Source organism: Trachemys scripta, chromosome 2 (assembly GCF_013100865.1).
Source record: "Trachemys scripta elegans isolate TJP31775 chromosome 2, CAS_Tse_1.0, whole genome shotgun sequence".
In the NCBI taxonomy this organism is placed as follows: Eukaryota; Metazoa; Chordata; order Testudines; family Emydidae; genus Trachemys; species Trachemys scripta.
In genome coordinates, this window is record NC_048299.1 from 228883298 (window position 1) to 228901782 (window position 18485).

At 39.7% G+C, this 18485-nt stretch overlaps 1 protein-coding gene across 1 annotated transcript in view; it reads left to right on the forward strand.

Annotated features, from left to right (window-relative positions):
* CRISPLD1 (cysteine rich secretory protein LCCL domain containing 1) overlaps nt 1–11521 on the forward strand; it is a 58847-nt gene extending 47326 nt beyond the window's left edge. The window contains exons 14-15 of the mRNA XM_034763153.1: nt 7709–7839; nt 10023–11521. Coding sequence (XP_034619044.1) covers nt 7709–7839; nt 10023–10074 — 183 coding nt within the window. The 3' untranslated portion in view covers nt 10075–11521. The remainder of the gene's footprint in view (nt 1–7708; nt 7840–10022) is intronic.
* Nucleotides 11522–18485: the final 6964 nt, after the last annotated feature.

Sequence of the window (18485 nt, forward strand, 5' to 3'; positions counted from 1 at the left end):
CCCAAGGTCCCTAAGCAGGACCACATTGTGTTGGGTGCTGTACAAACATGGAAAAGAGGCAGTTCTTGCCCTGAAGTGCTTACAGTCTAAGATGCAGACAATGGATAGGGCCAGAGCATACAACATGCAAACAAATGGACCTGGTGAAGATTGGCCTGGCTTTATTATACACATGTATAGTATTTTTTTTAATTGAGATTAGAGGTACTGAAAAATGGTATAGGGAAGGGAAGACCCATGATGGCAAGCAGTCAGCAGAGCTGCAAGGAGCTAGTATGAGTGCAGGCCCATCCACAAGATCAACTGTGTTTTGGAGTAGTATTACTATGGAAGCAAACACCACTGATTGGACAATGGAGGGGGGGTCTCCTCAAGGAAATCTTCATGGGAAATCTAATGAAAAGTCCCCTTCCATGGATTTGAATACGAGGGAAAATCTGGGCCCAGGATATTGGATAGAGAACTTTTGTGGCATGAATGTCACTTAAAAAGAATTGCATGAATCTTCTCCAAAAAGTGGAAATGAGGTCAAATTACAAAGGATTAATATTTAAAAAAAAAACTATACAAGCATGTAGGGACAAAACTAGAAAGACCAGGGCACAAAATGATATTAAACTAGCTAGAGACAATCTATAAATACATTAGAAGCAAGAGGAAGACCAAGGATGGGTAGGCCCATTATTCAACTAAGAAGGAAAGACAATAACAGAAAATGTGGAAATGGAAGAGTTGCTAAATGACTTTTTTTTCTTTCTTTTTTCACCAAAAAGGTTACTAGTGATCAGATGTCTAACATAGCGAATGCCAGTGAAAATGAGATAGGATCTGAGGCTAAAATAGGGAAAGAACAAGTTAAAAATTACTTAGACAACTTAGATATCTTCAAGTTGGCAGGGCCTAGAATACTCACAGAGCTGGCTGAAGAGTTATTTGAGCCATGGAAAACTCATGGAAGGCTGGAGAGATTCCAGCAGACTGGAAGAGGGCAAATATAATGCCAATCTGTAAAAGGGGGAATAAGGACAACTCCGGGAATTACAGACCAGTCAGCTTAACTTCAGTACCAGAAAGATAATAGAGCAAATAATCAAGCAATCAATTTGCAAACACCTAGAAGATAACAAGGTAATAAGTAACAGTCAACGTGGATTTGTCAAGAACAAATCATGTCAAACCAACCTAATAGCTTTCTTTGACAGGGTAAAAAGCTCATGGATGGGGGGGAAGCAGTAGATGTGGTATATCTTGACTTTAGTAAGGCTTTTGATACTGTCTCACATGACCATCTCATAAATAAACTAGGGAAATATAGCCTAGATGGAACCACTATAAGGTGGGTGCATAAGTAGTTGGAAAACCATTCCAAGAGAAACAAGATAGACCAAGTTTTAGACCAATTGACTTTGACAAAGTTCCTCTTTATCTATCAAGTCCAATTTTGTTCAGTTAATCATTTGGATTATACTCATTAGGCATTAAAATTGTCTACATTTTTACCAATTATGATACCTGGCAACACTTTCCTAGTTTTACCTTCAGTTTAATTGTTAATTGTTTAAAAATAGGTGGGAACTCTTCTTCACCTTAATCTATGATCCTTTAAACTGAACTGCTTTTTGACTTTCTAACAAACCAAATCCATTTCCTAAACATCCATTTTTCAGTAAGAAAACCAATGGATTTTCCTTTATCTATCTATTTTGAGGAGAAAGTTGTTGCAGCAGAGCAGAGGTGCTACTCGGAGTTGCGGCATTTTGCTATAATATGCAGGGGACTTTAGATACAGACTGCACACTGTTTCTAACCTGTGTAGGATTTTTACATAGGAGGAGATATGCTTAGTCTTGGAGCAGGCAGCAGGGGGGAAGTAGGGAGGATACTGTGTTCCTCTGTCATCTGTCCAGAGAGCAGCAATGGGTTAGCTGCAGAGGAAGCAGTTCACCGTTTTCCCAGTAAGAGGCATTAGCCTGCATATTTAATCAGACCTCAGTAGTGTGATGACAAATAGCTGGCCAACGTGATGATACTCAAACACTTTAAAGCACTTGGAAATCTATGGATGAAAAGCACTATTTAAGTACTAATCATTATTATGAGAAAGAAGTAATACTTAGTAAATAACTTGGGCTCCCACCTTGCAAACACTGATGTACATGAGTAACTTTACATATGGGAGTAGTCCCTTCAGTTCAGTACATCTCACTGAGTTATTCATGTGCATGTTTGTTAGTATGTATGTCAACAGGGGAAATGGAAAAGTGTGTGCCTTTTGAGGAAGGAATTACTTTCAGCTCCTCAGTAGCAGTCTGAAGTCAATGCCCTGGGGTCAAGATGAGTTAGAGGAGATTATCCTGTTAGAGGATAAACACTAATTTCTACTTCCCTCATTCAAGCAAGAAGTCCCATTGATCTCAAAAGGCCAAATCCTGTGCGCTTTGCTCAGAAGTAGTCCCAAATAGCCTCTAATTAGGCTCCTAAGAGTTCTGCTTTTAAACAATTTGCTTTCTCAACATTCATCCATGTTGTACAGAAATATTTGCAGCCATGTTGCTGGGAAAAAATGCATCCATTGTGCAAAAGAAATAAAAGGTTTTGCAAACCTGTTTTTGCAGCATTCGTGAAGCTCTAATTAAGACTTTTTTTTTTTATACTAGCTAGGGTAGAAGGTTGAAAATACTGCTACACAGCAGGCTGAGCAAAGTGTTTTATTCTTAAATTGATTTAGAAAATTTTGGTTCTGCTCCCATTCTCCCTGGATCTAAGCAGGGACGAATCTGAATCCTCCATGGTGCCCCACAAAATTTTTGCTATTTTCTTCTCTTACCATTTCCATCAAGCTCTGAGGTTACAGTGACTGCCCCTAATCTTGATGAGATTGCTAGTCATTGCATTACCCTCTGCTCTGCCAGCAGTACCAGTCTATTTGTCAGCTTTTCCCACAAATTAACACAAAACCGTGTACTTGTGCAGAGTTGTCAGTAACCACATGCGTGTTTCTGTCACTGTTACTCATCCTCCCTTCCCCTGTACCCTCCATTGGTTTGTGCAGCCTCTTGTTTTGTCTTATCTTAAAATAGATTATGAGTGCTTTGAGGCAGGGAGTGACTCTTACTCTGTGTACGTACAGTGCTAGGACAATGAGGTTCAATGCTAAATAGGGCCTCTGGGCACTATCATAATGTAGATAATAAATAACTATAGTATATGCCACTCTCACAACAGCTTCCTGCTTTCCACTCATGGGAGCAGGAAGTCCATGCTTTCAGCTTCCCCTATTCCAATTATCTAAGGCTCAGAGCCTTATTTCTGGCATTTTGATATTATGCCTTATGCCACAGAACTTTTTAACAGTATTTGCACTTCAACAAACAGTTCAATGTTGACTTTGGTGTTTGCAAAAGGTGTAAGATTTGCAGAAAACTGAGTCAGATGAGAACTGAGATGAACTGTCAAAGCTTTCTGGAGATGCTTTTGAAGCACCTACTTGTACAGTGACTGGCTTTTGTCACTGCTGTTAGTCCCTGATTCCGAGCACCAAATACACCTACAGAATAAAGAGAGACTTTTGAAGTTGCCAAGTTATCACTTGTTTCACACTTAGAATTTGTTTTGATAAAAGATTTGATGGGCCCAGTTCATGCCTGGTATGACTCCATTGACAATGATGACTCAGTGTGTTCTTAGCTACATCCCACATATCTTCTCTCAAAATAAACTCTTAGCAAATTCCTGTTTCATCATCTTATTTTCATTCCAGGCATCACTGCCCTGAGAACAATCTCTTTTGATAGAGAATCCTGTGGTAATATTTTTGAGTCAATCACAAATGTTAAAAAGTGGGTCAGATCCTCAGCTGATGTAAATCAGCCCAGCTCCATTGACTACAGAAATTAAAGGAACTATGCCGATTTACACTAGCTCAGGGTCTGGCTCATATTTATAAATGCTTTTGCTTCAGTTAATTACATGGAAATACTTTTCCTAATATCTTCGAATAATTGTCCATAGCATTCTGCCGAGAGAAAAACAGAACTGTTAGCAATACTATCTGTTATAAAGGACATTGGGAACAATTGCCATTTGTGAAAGGGAGGCTTGTGGGTAAAGTGCCTTTGCAGAGTAATGCTATGCTGTGGTATTTTGCTGAGTAGCAAAAGAGGGAAAATGATTAAACAGCTTGGTATTCAGATTCTATGACCTGTTAAATACTGACAAATATCAGAGAGTTCACTGCACACCGATGAAGTAAGGTCATATAATGCTGTATGAAATGTTTGTTACTTTAAAAATGCATGATGTTGCCTTATATATGTTTTGGGCTGAGATAATATCTGAATTAAAGCAACAGCTCAAAGCTACTGATGGAGACTTCCAGGGAGAAGTATGCCTTTAAAGCTGCTAATAAAATGACTTGCTAAGTAATATTTAGAAACAGAAAATAAACCTGTGGGGGTGAAATCGTGGCCCCACTGAAATCAATGGGAATATTGCCATTGACTTCAATATGGCCAGGAATTCACCCAAAATGTTTACCCAAGAATGGGTAAGATGTTAGATGGTCTGACCCTTCAAAATAGGAAACATCCCCCTATTTAAAATAAATTTATTTCAATACAAAAATTAGTTAAGAACTAAGACTGAAGGTCCAGTTAACACCCAGGATTAAATGACACCTCCTTTAGAAAACTTTATAAATTTGTCCCATATCCTCACCTCTTGCATCAGCCCACAGAGCAGGCCAGGACATCAGGGTAATCAAGCTCCTCATTCAAGCCCTCATCCCAGGTCTTCACTACTGTAACCTCCTATTTTCTGGCCTTAACTACTGCATATTTGCATCCCTCAAGTCTATTCAGCTTTAGCTGCTGCTAAAACCAACTTCTTGACTCATTATTCTGACCACATAAACCCCACCTTTGAGTCTCCCACTGGCTTTCTCTTCCCACTGTATAAGCTTCTTGTCCATATTTTTAACACCCCAAATATCATATCCCCATTCCACCTTACTGATCTAGTAACCTATTGTGATGTCCGCTCTGCCAGTGTTCCTAACCTTTACCATCTACCCTTCAGCTTCTCCCTTAAACACCTCCAAGCTTTCTCCCACACTCTCCCTTTTGCTTAGGGAAAAACACACTGATAAAATCCAAGGAGCCATTATCTTCCTTCAGATCCTTCTGGAGCATTCACCTCTGCCATGATACCTACAAAATCCAGCCTGCTTGTCATGCTTAGACAGGTGACAAGCTGTGGCCTTTCCTCTTCTTCTACTTTCCTTTTCCTACTCCCTTCCTCACTTCCTCTAATGCCAATTAAAATCAAACAAGCAAATGAACCCCTTAAAATACATGTAACTACCTGGGCCAATTCTTCACTGTACTCATTTGCACCATACTCGTTGTGGTACATTGCATTCACATCCCCTACCCTTCATTTGTATCTTTAGATTGTAAATCCTTCAGTACAAGGATTGTCTCTCTTCTGTTTTTGTATGACACCGAGCACAATGGGACCCCAATCCTAACTGGGGTCTTTGGGAACTACCATAATATTAATATTTAAGAGCAGCAATAGCCCTAAATAATTTAAATTAGTCTCTTGATTACTGGCTGCCAGGTTGGGAATACAGCAAAATTCTAAGGCTGTTAAGGAGGAAGGAAAGAAAGGTACTGAATAATATAAACTGTATCCCCTCTGGCTTGTTTAAGAGCTGCAGTCAATCATTCTGAGGAGGAAAACTTAAAAGGGCCTTTGGATAAACTTTGTCAAAGTTATATTCTCAGAAATTTTGTGACATTAATGGACTGACTATATAACAGTGAAACTGGCAACTTCGATGGTTGGAATAGGAGTTGGAAAATAATTGCTATTTTCAATTCCTGTATTTTATATAGCATTTAGATTATAAAATAACTACAGTTACAGATATATGTTGTTCCAATTATAGCTGGAAGGTAATGCAAGCCTTGTTTAAACTGGTCTTTCAATGTTGATATTTATACTGGTTACGTTTTTAATGTTGATTCTGTGGAATCCTCTTACAGTGAAGACATTTTTTTTCTTCTTTACAAAACAGCTTGGTTTTAAATGGAGATTCCCTGTAGCTGGAGTTGCAAATTGCACAGTGCTGTGCATTGAAACAAATAAAGACTCATCTTCTACAGTATAAATGGAGTTTCACTAGATCTGCAGTTCGCTGAAAATAGCATTAAGTTATTAAAAGTTTTAAGTAATTAAAAAGAGAGATTACCAATTCTCTGAGTAATTGACTACTCTTTTTTAGCATTATCCTGTTTCATATCACTTTGGGACATTAAAACGAAGTGAAGGACTGGTGAAGGGAAACCGATGTGGTGGTGGCTTCAGCTTCCTCCTGCAAAACACCACATTGGTTTCCCTTCATCAGTCCTTCACTAATCTATGTACATCCTGGTGTTGGCAAAGCACCAGGATGTATATGCAGATGGGTATAGATTATTCTATACCATTGATCTTGAAGTGCTGTTAACTCACCTGCCATTCTCATAGCAGTAGATGGAGCTGGTCTTCAGTGGCATTGTTCTTTTTCTCTCAGGGCGTTCTCTACAGGTAGTTGTAGGCAATTGCTCCTCTTCCCAAAGAGTTCTCAAATGCAGAGTACCATTCTGTCTCCCCTCCATTCCTGTAAAAATGGGGCTGGTAGGAACATTAGTGATGAGGCCTCTGGTTCAGAGTTTTCAATATGCGGATGGCACCTAACTCTGTCTCTATATCATCTGATTGAGATGAAGTAGTTCAGCTCCTCAATCAATGTCTAGTGGAGATTTGGGCATGCATGAGAGCACTCTGAAGCTCAACCCAGACAAGACTGAGGTGATAATGGCAGTTTGGGGAAAGAGCAAGAGGAGCTGGCAGAAGGAACATCATCCACTTTGATGGAAGGAGTATGTCTGTCATTAGAGTTTGCAATTTAGGAGTGATTTCAGATGCAGACCTTACCACTGTTATCCAGGCTTTTGTTACCTCTCAAGGTTTGACTATTGCAACATGCTCTACATAGGGCTACCCCTTAAAAACATTTGGAGACTGAAGCTGGAACTTATTGAATGGGGCATCTTTCTGGGAGACTTGCTGTCCATTGGTCTCTGGCTGGAGTTTATGGTATAGGTTATAAACTTTAAAGCCCTGGAACTGGCCTACCCAAGGGACCACCTGTCTTGCTGTTTTTTATGGCATAACCATTAATTCTTATTGAGGACAGACTGTCTGAGTGCAATGTTGCCACAGCAGCAGTCAGCAGGGGCACTTGAGCTGGATCCCCTCATTATAAAAGTGAGGGGGGGGGGACTGACAGGACATCCCTGTGAGGGCTACAGGATTCTGGAACTTTTTCTCCCCTCCTTTCACACCTTGGTCCTAAATATCCTGAATTTGGTGACTTTCCAGACATGTGGCAAAAAAGATACCTTGTTCTCTGGACAAAGCTAATGGGGCTTGCTTCCAGTTGATGGAGGGGGCTGGTGGCCTGCTGGCCAGCCAGCTGAGTTCCTGTGGAATGTATTTCAGTGCTGCTGAGGATAAATTTAATTGCATTTATTATATGACTAATTATGATAAGGTATCTAGAGCCATGGATATGCTTATTTATTATTATTTGTAAATCTAAAAGTTAATGAAAAGTATAATAGAACTAATGCAAACAAAAACTCTTCTGTTCTTTTCTCAGGTGTCTAGTATCTGCCGGGCAGCAGTACATGCTGGAGTAGTTCGCAACCAAGGAGGCTATGTTGATGTTATGCCAGTAGATAAAAGGAAGGTGTACATCGCCTCCTTTCAAAATGGAATATTTTCAGAAAGGTAAAAAGCTCAGTTTAAAAGACTGTTGTTTTCCCTTCTCCTAGTAATGCATGCCATCATTTTCAGATTCTTGCACTAAGTCTCTGTGTGTGGTGAGGTTAAGGGGTGTGTGTGTGTGTGTGCTTGAAAGCTAAATAAATAGGCTAACATGGGTGATTTACAGGGTTGTGTAAGAGTCACAATGACTGGAGAAGCTGCGGTACCAGAACTGCCTGTCTCCTCTAAGCTCATAAATCATAACCCTAAAAAGCCGCTTATAAATCAAAACGACTCTCTTGTTTATTGATCCTGTGGCAAATAATGCAATGTTTGCTAAGAAAATTACCTTTGCCTCCTTTTACATTTTTTAGATAAGTGATTCATTCATTTTAGGTGAGTGGGATTTGGAATGGTCCAGTACTTGCTGTTTATATGGCACCCTCTTATTGAGGGTGGATTATATGAATGGCCATTAACTTTTTGCATATCTTTGTATCAATAAGCATAGTCTACAAATGATACAGACAACAGATTAACGTATAGCATGATTTCCTAAGACATACAGATGTGTATCTGAGTCTTTTAAAATCACTTACCATTATATAGTACCTTCTGTGATGACATGTGCCAGCATATTTCCAGTTAATTTGAAGCTCTGAAATATTTTTCCGGGTTCTATCAGAACAAAATTTTGACTTTACAGTATTCTTGGTACATCCCATTCACAATCATGAAGCTAATTGTGAACTCTGGAGTTGCAAACACTGTGCCAGATCATCCCTTATACAAGAATTACATGCATGTGGAAAAGAAGAAAAAGCAAGAATGACTGTATAGCCTAGTGGTAAGGGTGCTCAATTGGGAGGCCCAAATTCATGTCCCTGCTTCAAGCACTATTTATTTATACATAGTGGAACAGCTCCGCAAGGTGAGATTAAGACAGCCTCCCCTGCAAGAATCTTCCATAGCCCAGGGACTACAGCTCTCAGCTATACCACTCACTTGGGATGTGGGAGACCCAAGTTCAAGTCCCTTCTTCACATGGGGAGGGTGTTTGAATTCAGGTCTCCCACAGCCCAGCTAAGTGCCCTAAACATTGGGTTATAAGGTGGGTACTGCCTCCCTTCTAATTTTATGACTGGCACCTAAGTCCCCCCCAAAAATAAATTTGCCCAAAACTATTCTGTGAATTTGTCAAATTAGTGACAATTTTTGGGTCAACCAAAACTTCATTTTATGGTAAATAAACAATATGTCTGAAAAATTTTGCCCCAGTCTAACTGTGATTCGTATTTGATTAATTGCCTGGATTTTATGTGTGCAGAAAAAAATGCTAATGGGCACTATTAACCCATTGCAGCCTTTTAACAGTTTATTAAAGTAAATAGATATCAGTTGTGTGGTCCATGTAAATGATGCGTCAGGTATTTAATAACACAGAAGAACCTGCATTGCTAATCCATATCCCCAGTCGAGAGGCATTTATAAAGTAAAAACTAATGTTTCAAAGCACGTATAGCAGTTGTGCAACCAGTTTCAAATGGAAAGATGCCAAGATAATGGCTCCAGTGTGCCACCTGACTCGGGACTGTTGTCCTACAGAACCTGCAGTTTGTCCTACAGAACCATGACACTGTTCAGCTATGAGGTTGAAAGAACAGCAAAACTAAGCAGTTCTGCTATCACTAATGTTTACAAAACAGCATTAATTCCATAAATTGTACCCTCCAGTTCTGTAATAATTGACTAGAAATAATTGACACATTCAAAGCTTTCCCCTAAATATTAGTATTCACTTTATTTGTTTTGTTAATAAGCATTTCTTTTGAAATAAAGAGCATCAGTGGTAGAGCTGTTACTATAGATTATTTTATTTCTGGCAGAAAGTTCTATCGTTCTGATAAATTAACCCAATCCTGCTCCCATTGGAATGAATAGCAGAGTTATATAGCAACTTTGCCATTGACTTCAAGAAGAACAGAAGTAGGCCCTTACTCAGAATTCTCTAAAACCTACTTGCAATATGTCATATAGCGAAATATGGCCTGAATCAACATTCCTCCTGCACAAAATAATTTGCAGGATCAGAGCCTAAGAGCCCAGTCAATGAGAGTTCTGGACTCAGAGGGCTTGCATCAGTTCCTAAGAGTGAATTGGAGTGTTGTGGTCTTATAAATAACCTCTGGGATGGTTTTATTTTTCAGTTTACAGAATCCTCCAGGAGGCAAGGCTTTCAGAATATTTGCCGTTGTCTGAGTCCAGTTACTAAAGAGTAAAAAAAACAAAATAAACTGCAACCAGAGCACTTGGAAGAGGATAATAAAGATCACTTAGTATACTTCCTAAAGTTTGTGTAAAGCTGTAACATTATTGTACAGAAGATATCAACTATTTTCCGCCAAAAGACTTTCAGCTGCATGTAAATCTTAATGGAGAAAAATCTGGAAAATTAAACATGGGAGAAAATGCATTTGAAAAACTACAATGATATATAACAATTTTTTGAATCCTGTGTTAAATATTGCTATATTTTCTTAGCAGTTATCCTATACAGTTAATTCAAATCTCATAAATGTTCTACATTTTTTATCTGAATACATTATTATATGGTGCTTTATGTATGCCACTAACAATAACTTAAAAACTACACCATGGATAGACCAGTGATTTTATATCCAATTTACATTAAAAAATAGCCATCCCAATAAATTGACACAATAAATCATGCCTGTAAGTCAGAAGTATAACACTTTTTATGATTTACTCTAGCAATAACCAACCTAAAAGAAGAGCTGGAGTGTTTTATAGTTTACACTAATTATTAGACAAATATCAAGATTTTTTTAAAAATTGGAAATGGATACGACCATTAAAATGTGTTCCTTTAAAGAAACATTTTTTGTTAAGAACGATCAATTTACATTTTTTTTTTATTTTCTAAATTAAATTTGATAATAAACACACTGTTATTGGATGTTGATAACTCAGTCAGTTCAAATAACCAGACACTGAAAGATCATTTTCACACTGAGAGGAGGAATAAACTGAAATGATTAAGTTCCCGACTCTGCAAACTCACACAAGCTTTACTTTAAGCCTGTGACTAGTTTCATTGAGTTCAGTGGCCTTCCTCACGGGAATAAAGTTAACCACATGCATAAGTAATTGAAAATTTCAGGCCTTAAACTGTACATGGTATCTGTGTACTACACATAGATTTGAGGGTGAACAGTCAACACAATCTCTACACTGTTAAGAAAATGGTAACAAGGCCAATCCCCCTTACTTCTCACAACCTGGCGGATACTCCTGCAGGCCAGGATGTATAGCGGTATGGAGCCTAATGAAGATTTACTCATTTATTGCCTCACCATTTCCTTTTAATTCATTTATGGTGAATAGCCTTGTGCATTAATTTTACCATATTATGGTATATGAAGAAAATATAATGGTGATACTATGTTTCTTTCTATGAAAAGTGTATTGTGCTTTAAGACTGAAAAGCTGTTGAACTTTATTTTTGGTGTTTTTGTTTCTGCTGATGGATTTATTATTTCTTTCTAACTTGTAAACTTATTGGTATTCTTCATATTTCAGAGTATTAATTTCTGTCCTTTGTTTTGCTACATGTACTACCTCATGTAGTTAGGCAAGCCTTGTTAGTTTTTTAATCAGTTTTGAATAAAATTAATGTACATAGTAACTGTAAAATTGGCAATCTTTATTTTTTTCCCCCACAGAAAATGTATGTTTGTCCTAGCTCAAGAAAAAAAATACCAGCTACATAAAGTTTACTTTTGTTGCTGACCAAAACATTGCAAGTGGTTTGTATGACATGGCTATAGAAAGAAGTTGAGGTTTTAAAAGCTGGCTAGGCCATTTAGCTGCATAGCTCCCATCAATTATACTGGAAGTTGTAAGGATAAGTCCTCTAGTTGGTTTGGAAAGTCACAATCAGGATATATGGGATTAGGCTTCTTTATAGTACAGTCTGTATCAGGAAACTGACTTTGTAAAAAACGCCACCACTTTACTCAATCCATCTACTTCCTTTATATGTGGTTAAATGGAATTTCACTAGTGCAAAGAGGCCCAAACAAGAAAATTCCTGGTAATATCTGTTTATAGTTCTTACAAATTAAAGGTTTTAATACTTTTTTTTTAATTCTCATAAATCCTACAGAACCCATACAGCTATGGAAGAATGAAATGGAGTCTTTTCTGTCTTGCATTTCGTCAGCAAATTGTTCACTAAGTTCTGATTACACAATATTTACTGATGATAATCGCGATCTCTAGGCCACAAAGAACTCAGCTTGGCTTTCAGACTCAAGGTTCTGGTTTGAAGAGCTGACAGTTAGCAAAAGTCGTTATTTGTAATAATTTTGGTGGGATTTTTGTTAGAGCCCCTCCTTGGGATGGATTGTGAGGTGAATTCCTCCAACCCCCACAGTTGCTGTCACCCCTCCTTTTTTCTATCTGTTCTTTCTGTCACTTTCCTTCTGGTCAACTTTTTGCTCTTCTGTGTGATGTTGCTGACTCTTCTCTCCCCTCTGTTTTCTCTAACCCCCCTCCCCGTTCAGCAGAAGGCTACGTGAGGCAGGGCACCACTGAGTGCACCCAAGCCTGAGCTGAATACCAAGGAAGCAGAGAAGAGAAGCTTGGGCTGCAGGGGGAGGGGCTGCCACCCTGTATATGGGAGTGGCTCCTGTAACCAGCCTTAGGAGTAGCTCTATAACAGGGCAGTTGCCTCCCACCCCTTGCAGCCTCAGGTGGCTCTGCAGCACTCTTCCTCTTTTTCTCTTCTCTCCTGGGGGCTCCTCAATAATTCACCATCACAATCCAATGACCGTTAAAACACTCCCCTTCCGGGATCCAATTTATTTAGTCTTTACACACATCAATACTCCACACCAGCTTTGCCCAGCTGGCCACTGATTCCACAGTTCTCTCCTTGAAACTGAAGCCCCGAGCCCTCCTTCCTGGAGTTGGGTTCAGTTCAAACTTGTCCTGTTATTCCCGGTAGCACTCACCCACAGCTGTTTTATTCCAGCCAGCTGTAGATCTCCAGCCTTCTGTCATATTTAGCACTCCCTACTCTCTTAGCTGGCATGTTACCAGCTCCCATTCAAGCTCCCCCTCTCAGGGACTACTCCAGGAGTCTGTCCCATCCTCCCTTATATCCCCACACCTGGCCTGAATTAAGCCTATGATGATTTTATTACCTTGTTCGTTATTACCCATCTGAAGAGGTGAGATGATCTTTTCAACATTTCCTCTTAAAGGGCCAGCCACCCTGTGACTGGAAGGAGAGCAGGGAAGGAGGATGAGTGGGTGACTTATCTTTATGACACAACTCTCATTATAGCTGCCTGCACCTTTTCCAGTAGATGAGGCTGCATGTTTGCAGCACATACCCTGGTGGATCTGGGCTGCTTCAGCTTTCTCCAGCCATCGTCTGAGTCAGGTTGGTCAGCCCCTTCATGTTGCAAAATTCTGCTATAAATGAACTGTAAATTAAGCCGGAGAGGCTGACAAGGAAGGTGTTTCCAGGCAGTTACAAACCTTGGGCCAGTTCATCAATAGTTGAAGTCAATAGCACTACACCAATTTACACCAGCTAAGGCCCTGTGCCCAGAATTTGATGACAGGGTGTGGGGGGTATTACCCCAGACAATCATTAGTAATCAAGAAAAGCCCATTTTTGCTATTATAAAATGTGAAAATATACAAAAAGAAACCCCTCTGTTTGCTCCACTAGCTAGCACACACCACTATCCCACAGGGAATGCTGCCAAGGAAAACTGTAAGCCGGGGAGCCTGGTGGAGTTTCCAGTCCTTTAGGTGGGTACTTTCTGCAGAGGAGACAATTTGGCCTGTCAATTCTATGTACAGTATATGGGGTAGCTAAGCCAGGGAGGCGATCCATATATCCTCAGGTAAGAATAACTTTGTGTAGAAGTTTGTCATTTCTTGAACTGGCAAAGTGCTAAATTTCAGGTTAGGTAAACATCATAGGCATTTGGGTGGAGAACATCAGCTGATTTTGAAGCATGAAAAAACCTAGTTTGTTTGGCTGTATTGATACATATGCAGAAAAATTTGAATGCCGTGTAGCTTGAGATGGCTGAGATGTACTCATGTCCTTACACACACTGTCTTCTGGGAGGCTATCGCTTTTGAAGTATGCTTTGGATTTGGCGAAGATATAAAATAATCCAGATTCATGTGAACACACTAGAGGATATTTACTTCCTGCATTTTCTCTATTCATAAAAAGGAACAGATTTAGAAATATAAATATTTAGAAATTATAAAGATTATGCATATAGTACAATACTGCTTTTGCAAGATTATGTAATAGCTTAGACTGAAATATTGTGCTGTCATATTCCTATAGTTTCTAACTATCTTAGGGCTTTCTATAGCACTTAAAAACCTATAGGGAACTATACAGAGAATGAAGAGCCTGAAGAGTTTTTTCTCATTGCCTGTGTAATATGCAAGATGCACCTTGTACAATTTTTCTAAAATACTGTGATATTATATTCTATTAACTGGGAAATAGCATGTGATTATGTAATTCAAGACCATCTTACAATGTATATATTATGCATATGAAGGTATTTAAAACCCTGACCAAAGTCAGGCCATGTGCTGGCATGATTATTTTAATTTTTCAAATGAATATAATGGGAATATAATATAAAGCCATACATTCAACCATAGCATATTCCTGCTACTAGGCACCAGTGATGATAAACACCTTTAGATCATTGGTTTAAATCTGACCCAGGTTGATAGTGAGAGCATCTGAAAGTTGTCACCAACTATTCAATAGTCCATGTTAAATGATTTGGTTGGGTTAGTCTGGGTGCTAAAAGTCTGGTGTCTATGTCACAAAATACCACCATTGTTGATTGCACAAAAACTTTATATTTATTCGTAGATTATAAGGTCAGAAGAACCACTCTGATCATCTAGTCTGATCTCTTGCATGACATTGACCACTGGACTTCCCTGAATTAATTCCTGTTTGAACTTCAGCATATCTTTTAGAAAAATATCTAATCTTGATCTAAATGTTTCCAGTGATGGAGAATCCATCATACCCAGTGGTAAGTTGTTCAGTGTTGAAAATGTGCACCCTATTTACAGTCTGAAGGTGTCCAGCTTCAGCTTCCAGCCATTTAGTATATATTATTTAATGTTTGTATTGTAGCAGTGTCCAAAGGCCCCAATAAGACATGGGACCCAGTTAGGCTAGACAGTGTACAAACCTATAGGAAGAGAGAGTATCAAGATATGATCAGACACAAAAAATATGACGGGTCGGGGTGGAAGGAAAAAGAACACACACACAAAGAAGTCAGAGTCATGATAGGCATAGGCCTTATTACTTCCAATAATTTTCTTTGATAATAAAATTAATGACTTATGCCACAGTCCCACTTTAGTTCCCAGATTCCATATCTAGCCAACAATGACTCTATTACTCTTGTTCATGACTTTACTCTTTATCAGCCAAGAGGCCAAATATTGAAGGATGTTTAGAAGTGTTGTGAATGGTCAGAGTTGAGGTGCACTGGCAAAAGCAACATGGGGAAATTTGCATTGCTGTCGTACTTGTTTAAAGGATGTACAAAGGACTTCAGTTTTCTCAATAAATCCACAGAGGTCTTTTCAAACCCATTATAGTCAATTGAAAAATTAAAATAATCATGCCAGCACATGGCCTGACTTTGGTCAGGGTTTTAAGTACCCCTGACATATAAGTTTTATTGTTGTTATGACTAGAAATACCAGAAATGCTTTGATAAGAGATAATGAATAGTTTGCTGAAACTAGGAGAATTGGTGACCCAATAGGAGTCATTGTGAGTTATGTGCTTTATTTAAGTTATCTATAAAAGATTAAGCAAAAGGATACACTTTAGAGCAGTCCAAGGAAGCTTTTCTTTGTGCAAGGAGCTGACACATGAACTTCCATGGAAGGCCCCGGAAGGCTGGTTGTTGATTACTCGAACCCAATTCAGACTTTGGGTAAATATAAATGTTTGGAATGCTCTAAACCTACTGCTACAGCATACATGTGTGTATCCTTAAGACCTAATAAAAATAATTTTAGGTAAAAGCACTCTGGTTTGTATCAATAATTTATCAGACAGAGGGGCTGTGTCCCCTTTGATTTATTCTTGAGAGTGATTGGAGAGAAACAGTTAAATTACCACTGCTTTGGGTTCAGAAAACCCTAGATTTTCTCCAAGCCAGCCAGGAGTGGTGGAAAGGAGTGGACAATTGGTATAAAACAGTTTGTCTGTTTGTTTGCTGGCCAATAAAGGGGGATGGTGGGAAGGGTAGAAACATGTAATTTTATGTGACGTAGTCCCTGGGTCAATTTATGGATACATTCTGTTACTGGGACTCAAGGCTCAGACTTGTAGTTGGTCAAGTGAGGAAACAGAACACCTGGAAAGAAAGAGAAAGAAAGAAAGAAAGAGTTGGAAATGGTTTTGGGAAACAGCCTGACCAATTTTGTACAGGAGCATTGTAATGGTCTTTGGAAGCCTGGAGCCTTCACTGGCCCCAGAGCATTCCTGCAGCTCTGTAATCAAATGGTAGTAGATAAACAGATAGATCAGTTAAAGGCAAAAGTGGAGGACTCAGAGAAGGATGGGTCAAGAAAGAAAAGGAAATAAAGGAGTTAAAGAAAGATAAAATTGAGAAAGACCAAGAGACATCCAACCTGAAGGCAGAGTCAGACATGCTCTAGGTGACAAACCTGATTCAAACAGAGAGAGTGAAGCCATCATAGTGGCTATGATTCGAGGGAGTTGTAGTCTGGGAAGGGGAGATGGGTTAAAGGACCCCAGCTTGTATCTTTCTTCTCGTGATTATGACAGGGATGATCCCCATGAGCTTTCCTTTTATCTTGGGCCCTTCAGGGCAGTCCCCATATGGTCCCTTGCTTGAAACACTAGAAGAATTGCAGAAGCCCCCACCCATAACTTCCATAGTAAACACCCAGTAGAGGAGATTGGTCCCCAAGGGGCTAACCAAGGTGAGGAAAAATGAGTAGATGTCAGGCCTTTCTCTCCTGATCAGGTCAGAGTTGCAGGGAAATCGGTTGACCCGTTAAATTGGAGCACAGCCTTGGGGTGGCTGGTGAGGATCCCCAGATCTCACTTCAGCAGATGTGTTGGCATCCCCCACTCTCCTCTCAGAGCCAGGTTAGGGGCCAGGAGTATGGGTTCCCAGATGCTTTGGCCAAGGGAACTCCACTTCTAGATTTATTGCTGTCTGTAGTTTTTCTTGGCTTAGGTTTCCCTTGCTTCCTAAGTTGTTCTTCACACCCCGCTCCCACTCCCCCGTCCTCTTCCGCTTCTTCTTTCTTCACATGCCCCCTTATATTTCCTCCCCACACACACACTTTTTCTTTTCTTTTGTGTTTTATTTTTTTGCTTTAAAAGTTAAGGGTTAATGCCACAGCTGGAAGTATTTTACTGTCCTTGAAGATATGGTTGCCAAGCAATAGGAATATTAACTCTGCTACTGATCCTAATTACTGCCTTGAAAACAGTTTTGAGAAAAGTGATAAATTAACAAAAGAAGGATCGAGCCCAAAGATTGCCTTTTATTTTTATGGACATAAGGGGATCTGTGTCTCAACATGAAGCAACCCCGTTTAAAGCAATAGCCTTCCCAGATAAGACTCTAAAGGAAGATGAGAACTAAAGGGGAGAAAGGAAAGAGACAGGAGACAGGCTCTGCAAAAGTCGGGGGAGAGCTTCTGATCCCTGGTGGGTGGAAATTTGGAGACAGCTCCTAAGATATGAGCTGAAGGAAAAGATGGATGGCTTGTCCACTGTGGAATGTTTGTTAAAGCTAGCTGAGTACATAGGGAAGACCCTGAGTGCACCTCCTGCCACCTCTCCTTAGGGAGGCTGGATGCCCCTAGCTTTCCCATAGTGGCACGTTTGGACACTGATGCCCACAGGAGGTTCACAGTTTATGGGGAATTTCAAGGAGGGGTGTTCAGATTCAGAATTTGTTGTTAGACACAATTGCCACTTATTCCTTGATGAGTACCCAGAATAAGAACCTGGTTTGAATCTCCGGCTGGAGTTAAGACCTTACAGGGATTTAATGAAGCAGGGGGAATTGTTCCCTTTTGCAGAAGGATTTTGTATTGGGTGGGCAAAGGAAAATAAAAGGGCAATTTGGCTTAAGGGATTTGGGAGGAGAAGGGATCCTGGGAATTGATGTTTTAAGGGAATTGAGAATGCTGGTTCATTTTGCTAACAAGGTCCTTGGGAAAATGCTTCCTGGCACACCCTGGGAGCCAGTGGAGATTTCAGTGAGTTACCAGCTAGCAGCCCTTAAAGCATCTTAGGAACTGGAGTGACAAGTGACCTCCAGAAGTTCTAGCAATTGCAGAGAAAACACCAGGAGGTGTGGACCAAGAATAAAATAGAATGTGGTAAAATTGATGCAGAAATCCCAATTACAAGCCCCGATCCCCCACCCCAGAATCAGTATAGGTATTCAAAAGAGGCAGGAGCAGCCTGAAAGAAACAATTGATGGGCGCTTAATCCAAGGGCTTTTAGTGGAACAGTCAATTCCCAATAATGCTGCCCTATGGCCGGTCCTTAAAGGTGACGACAGGA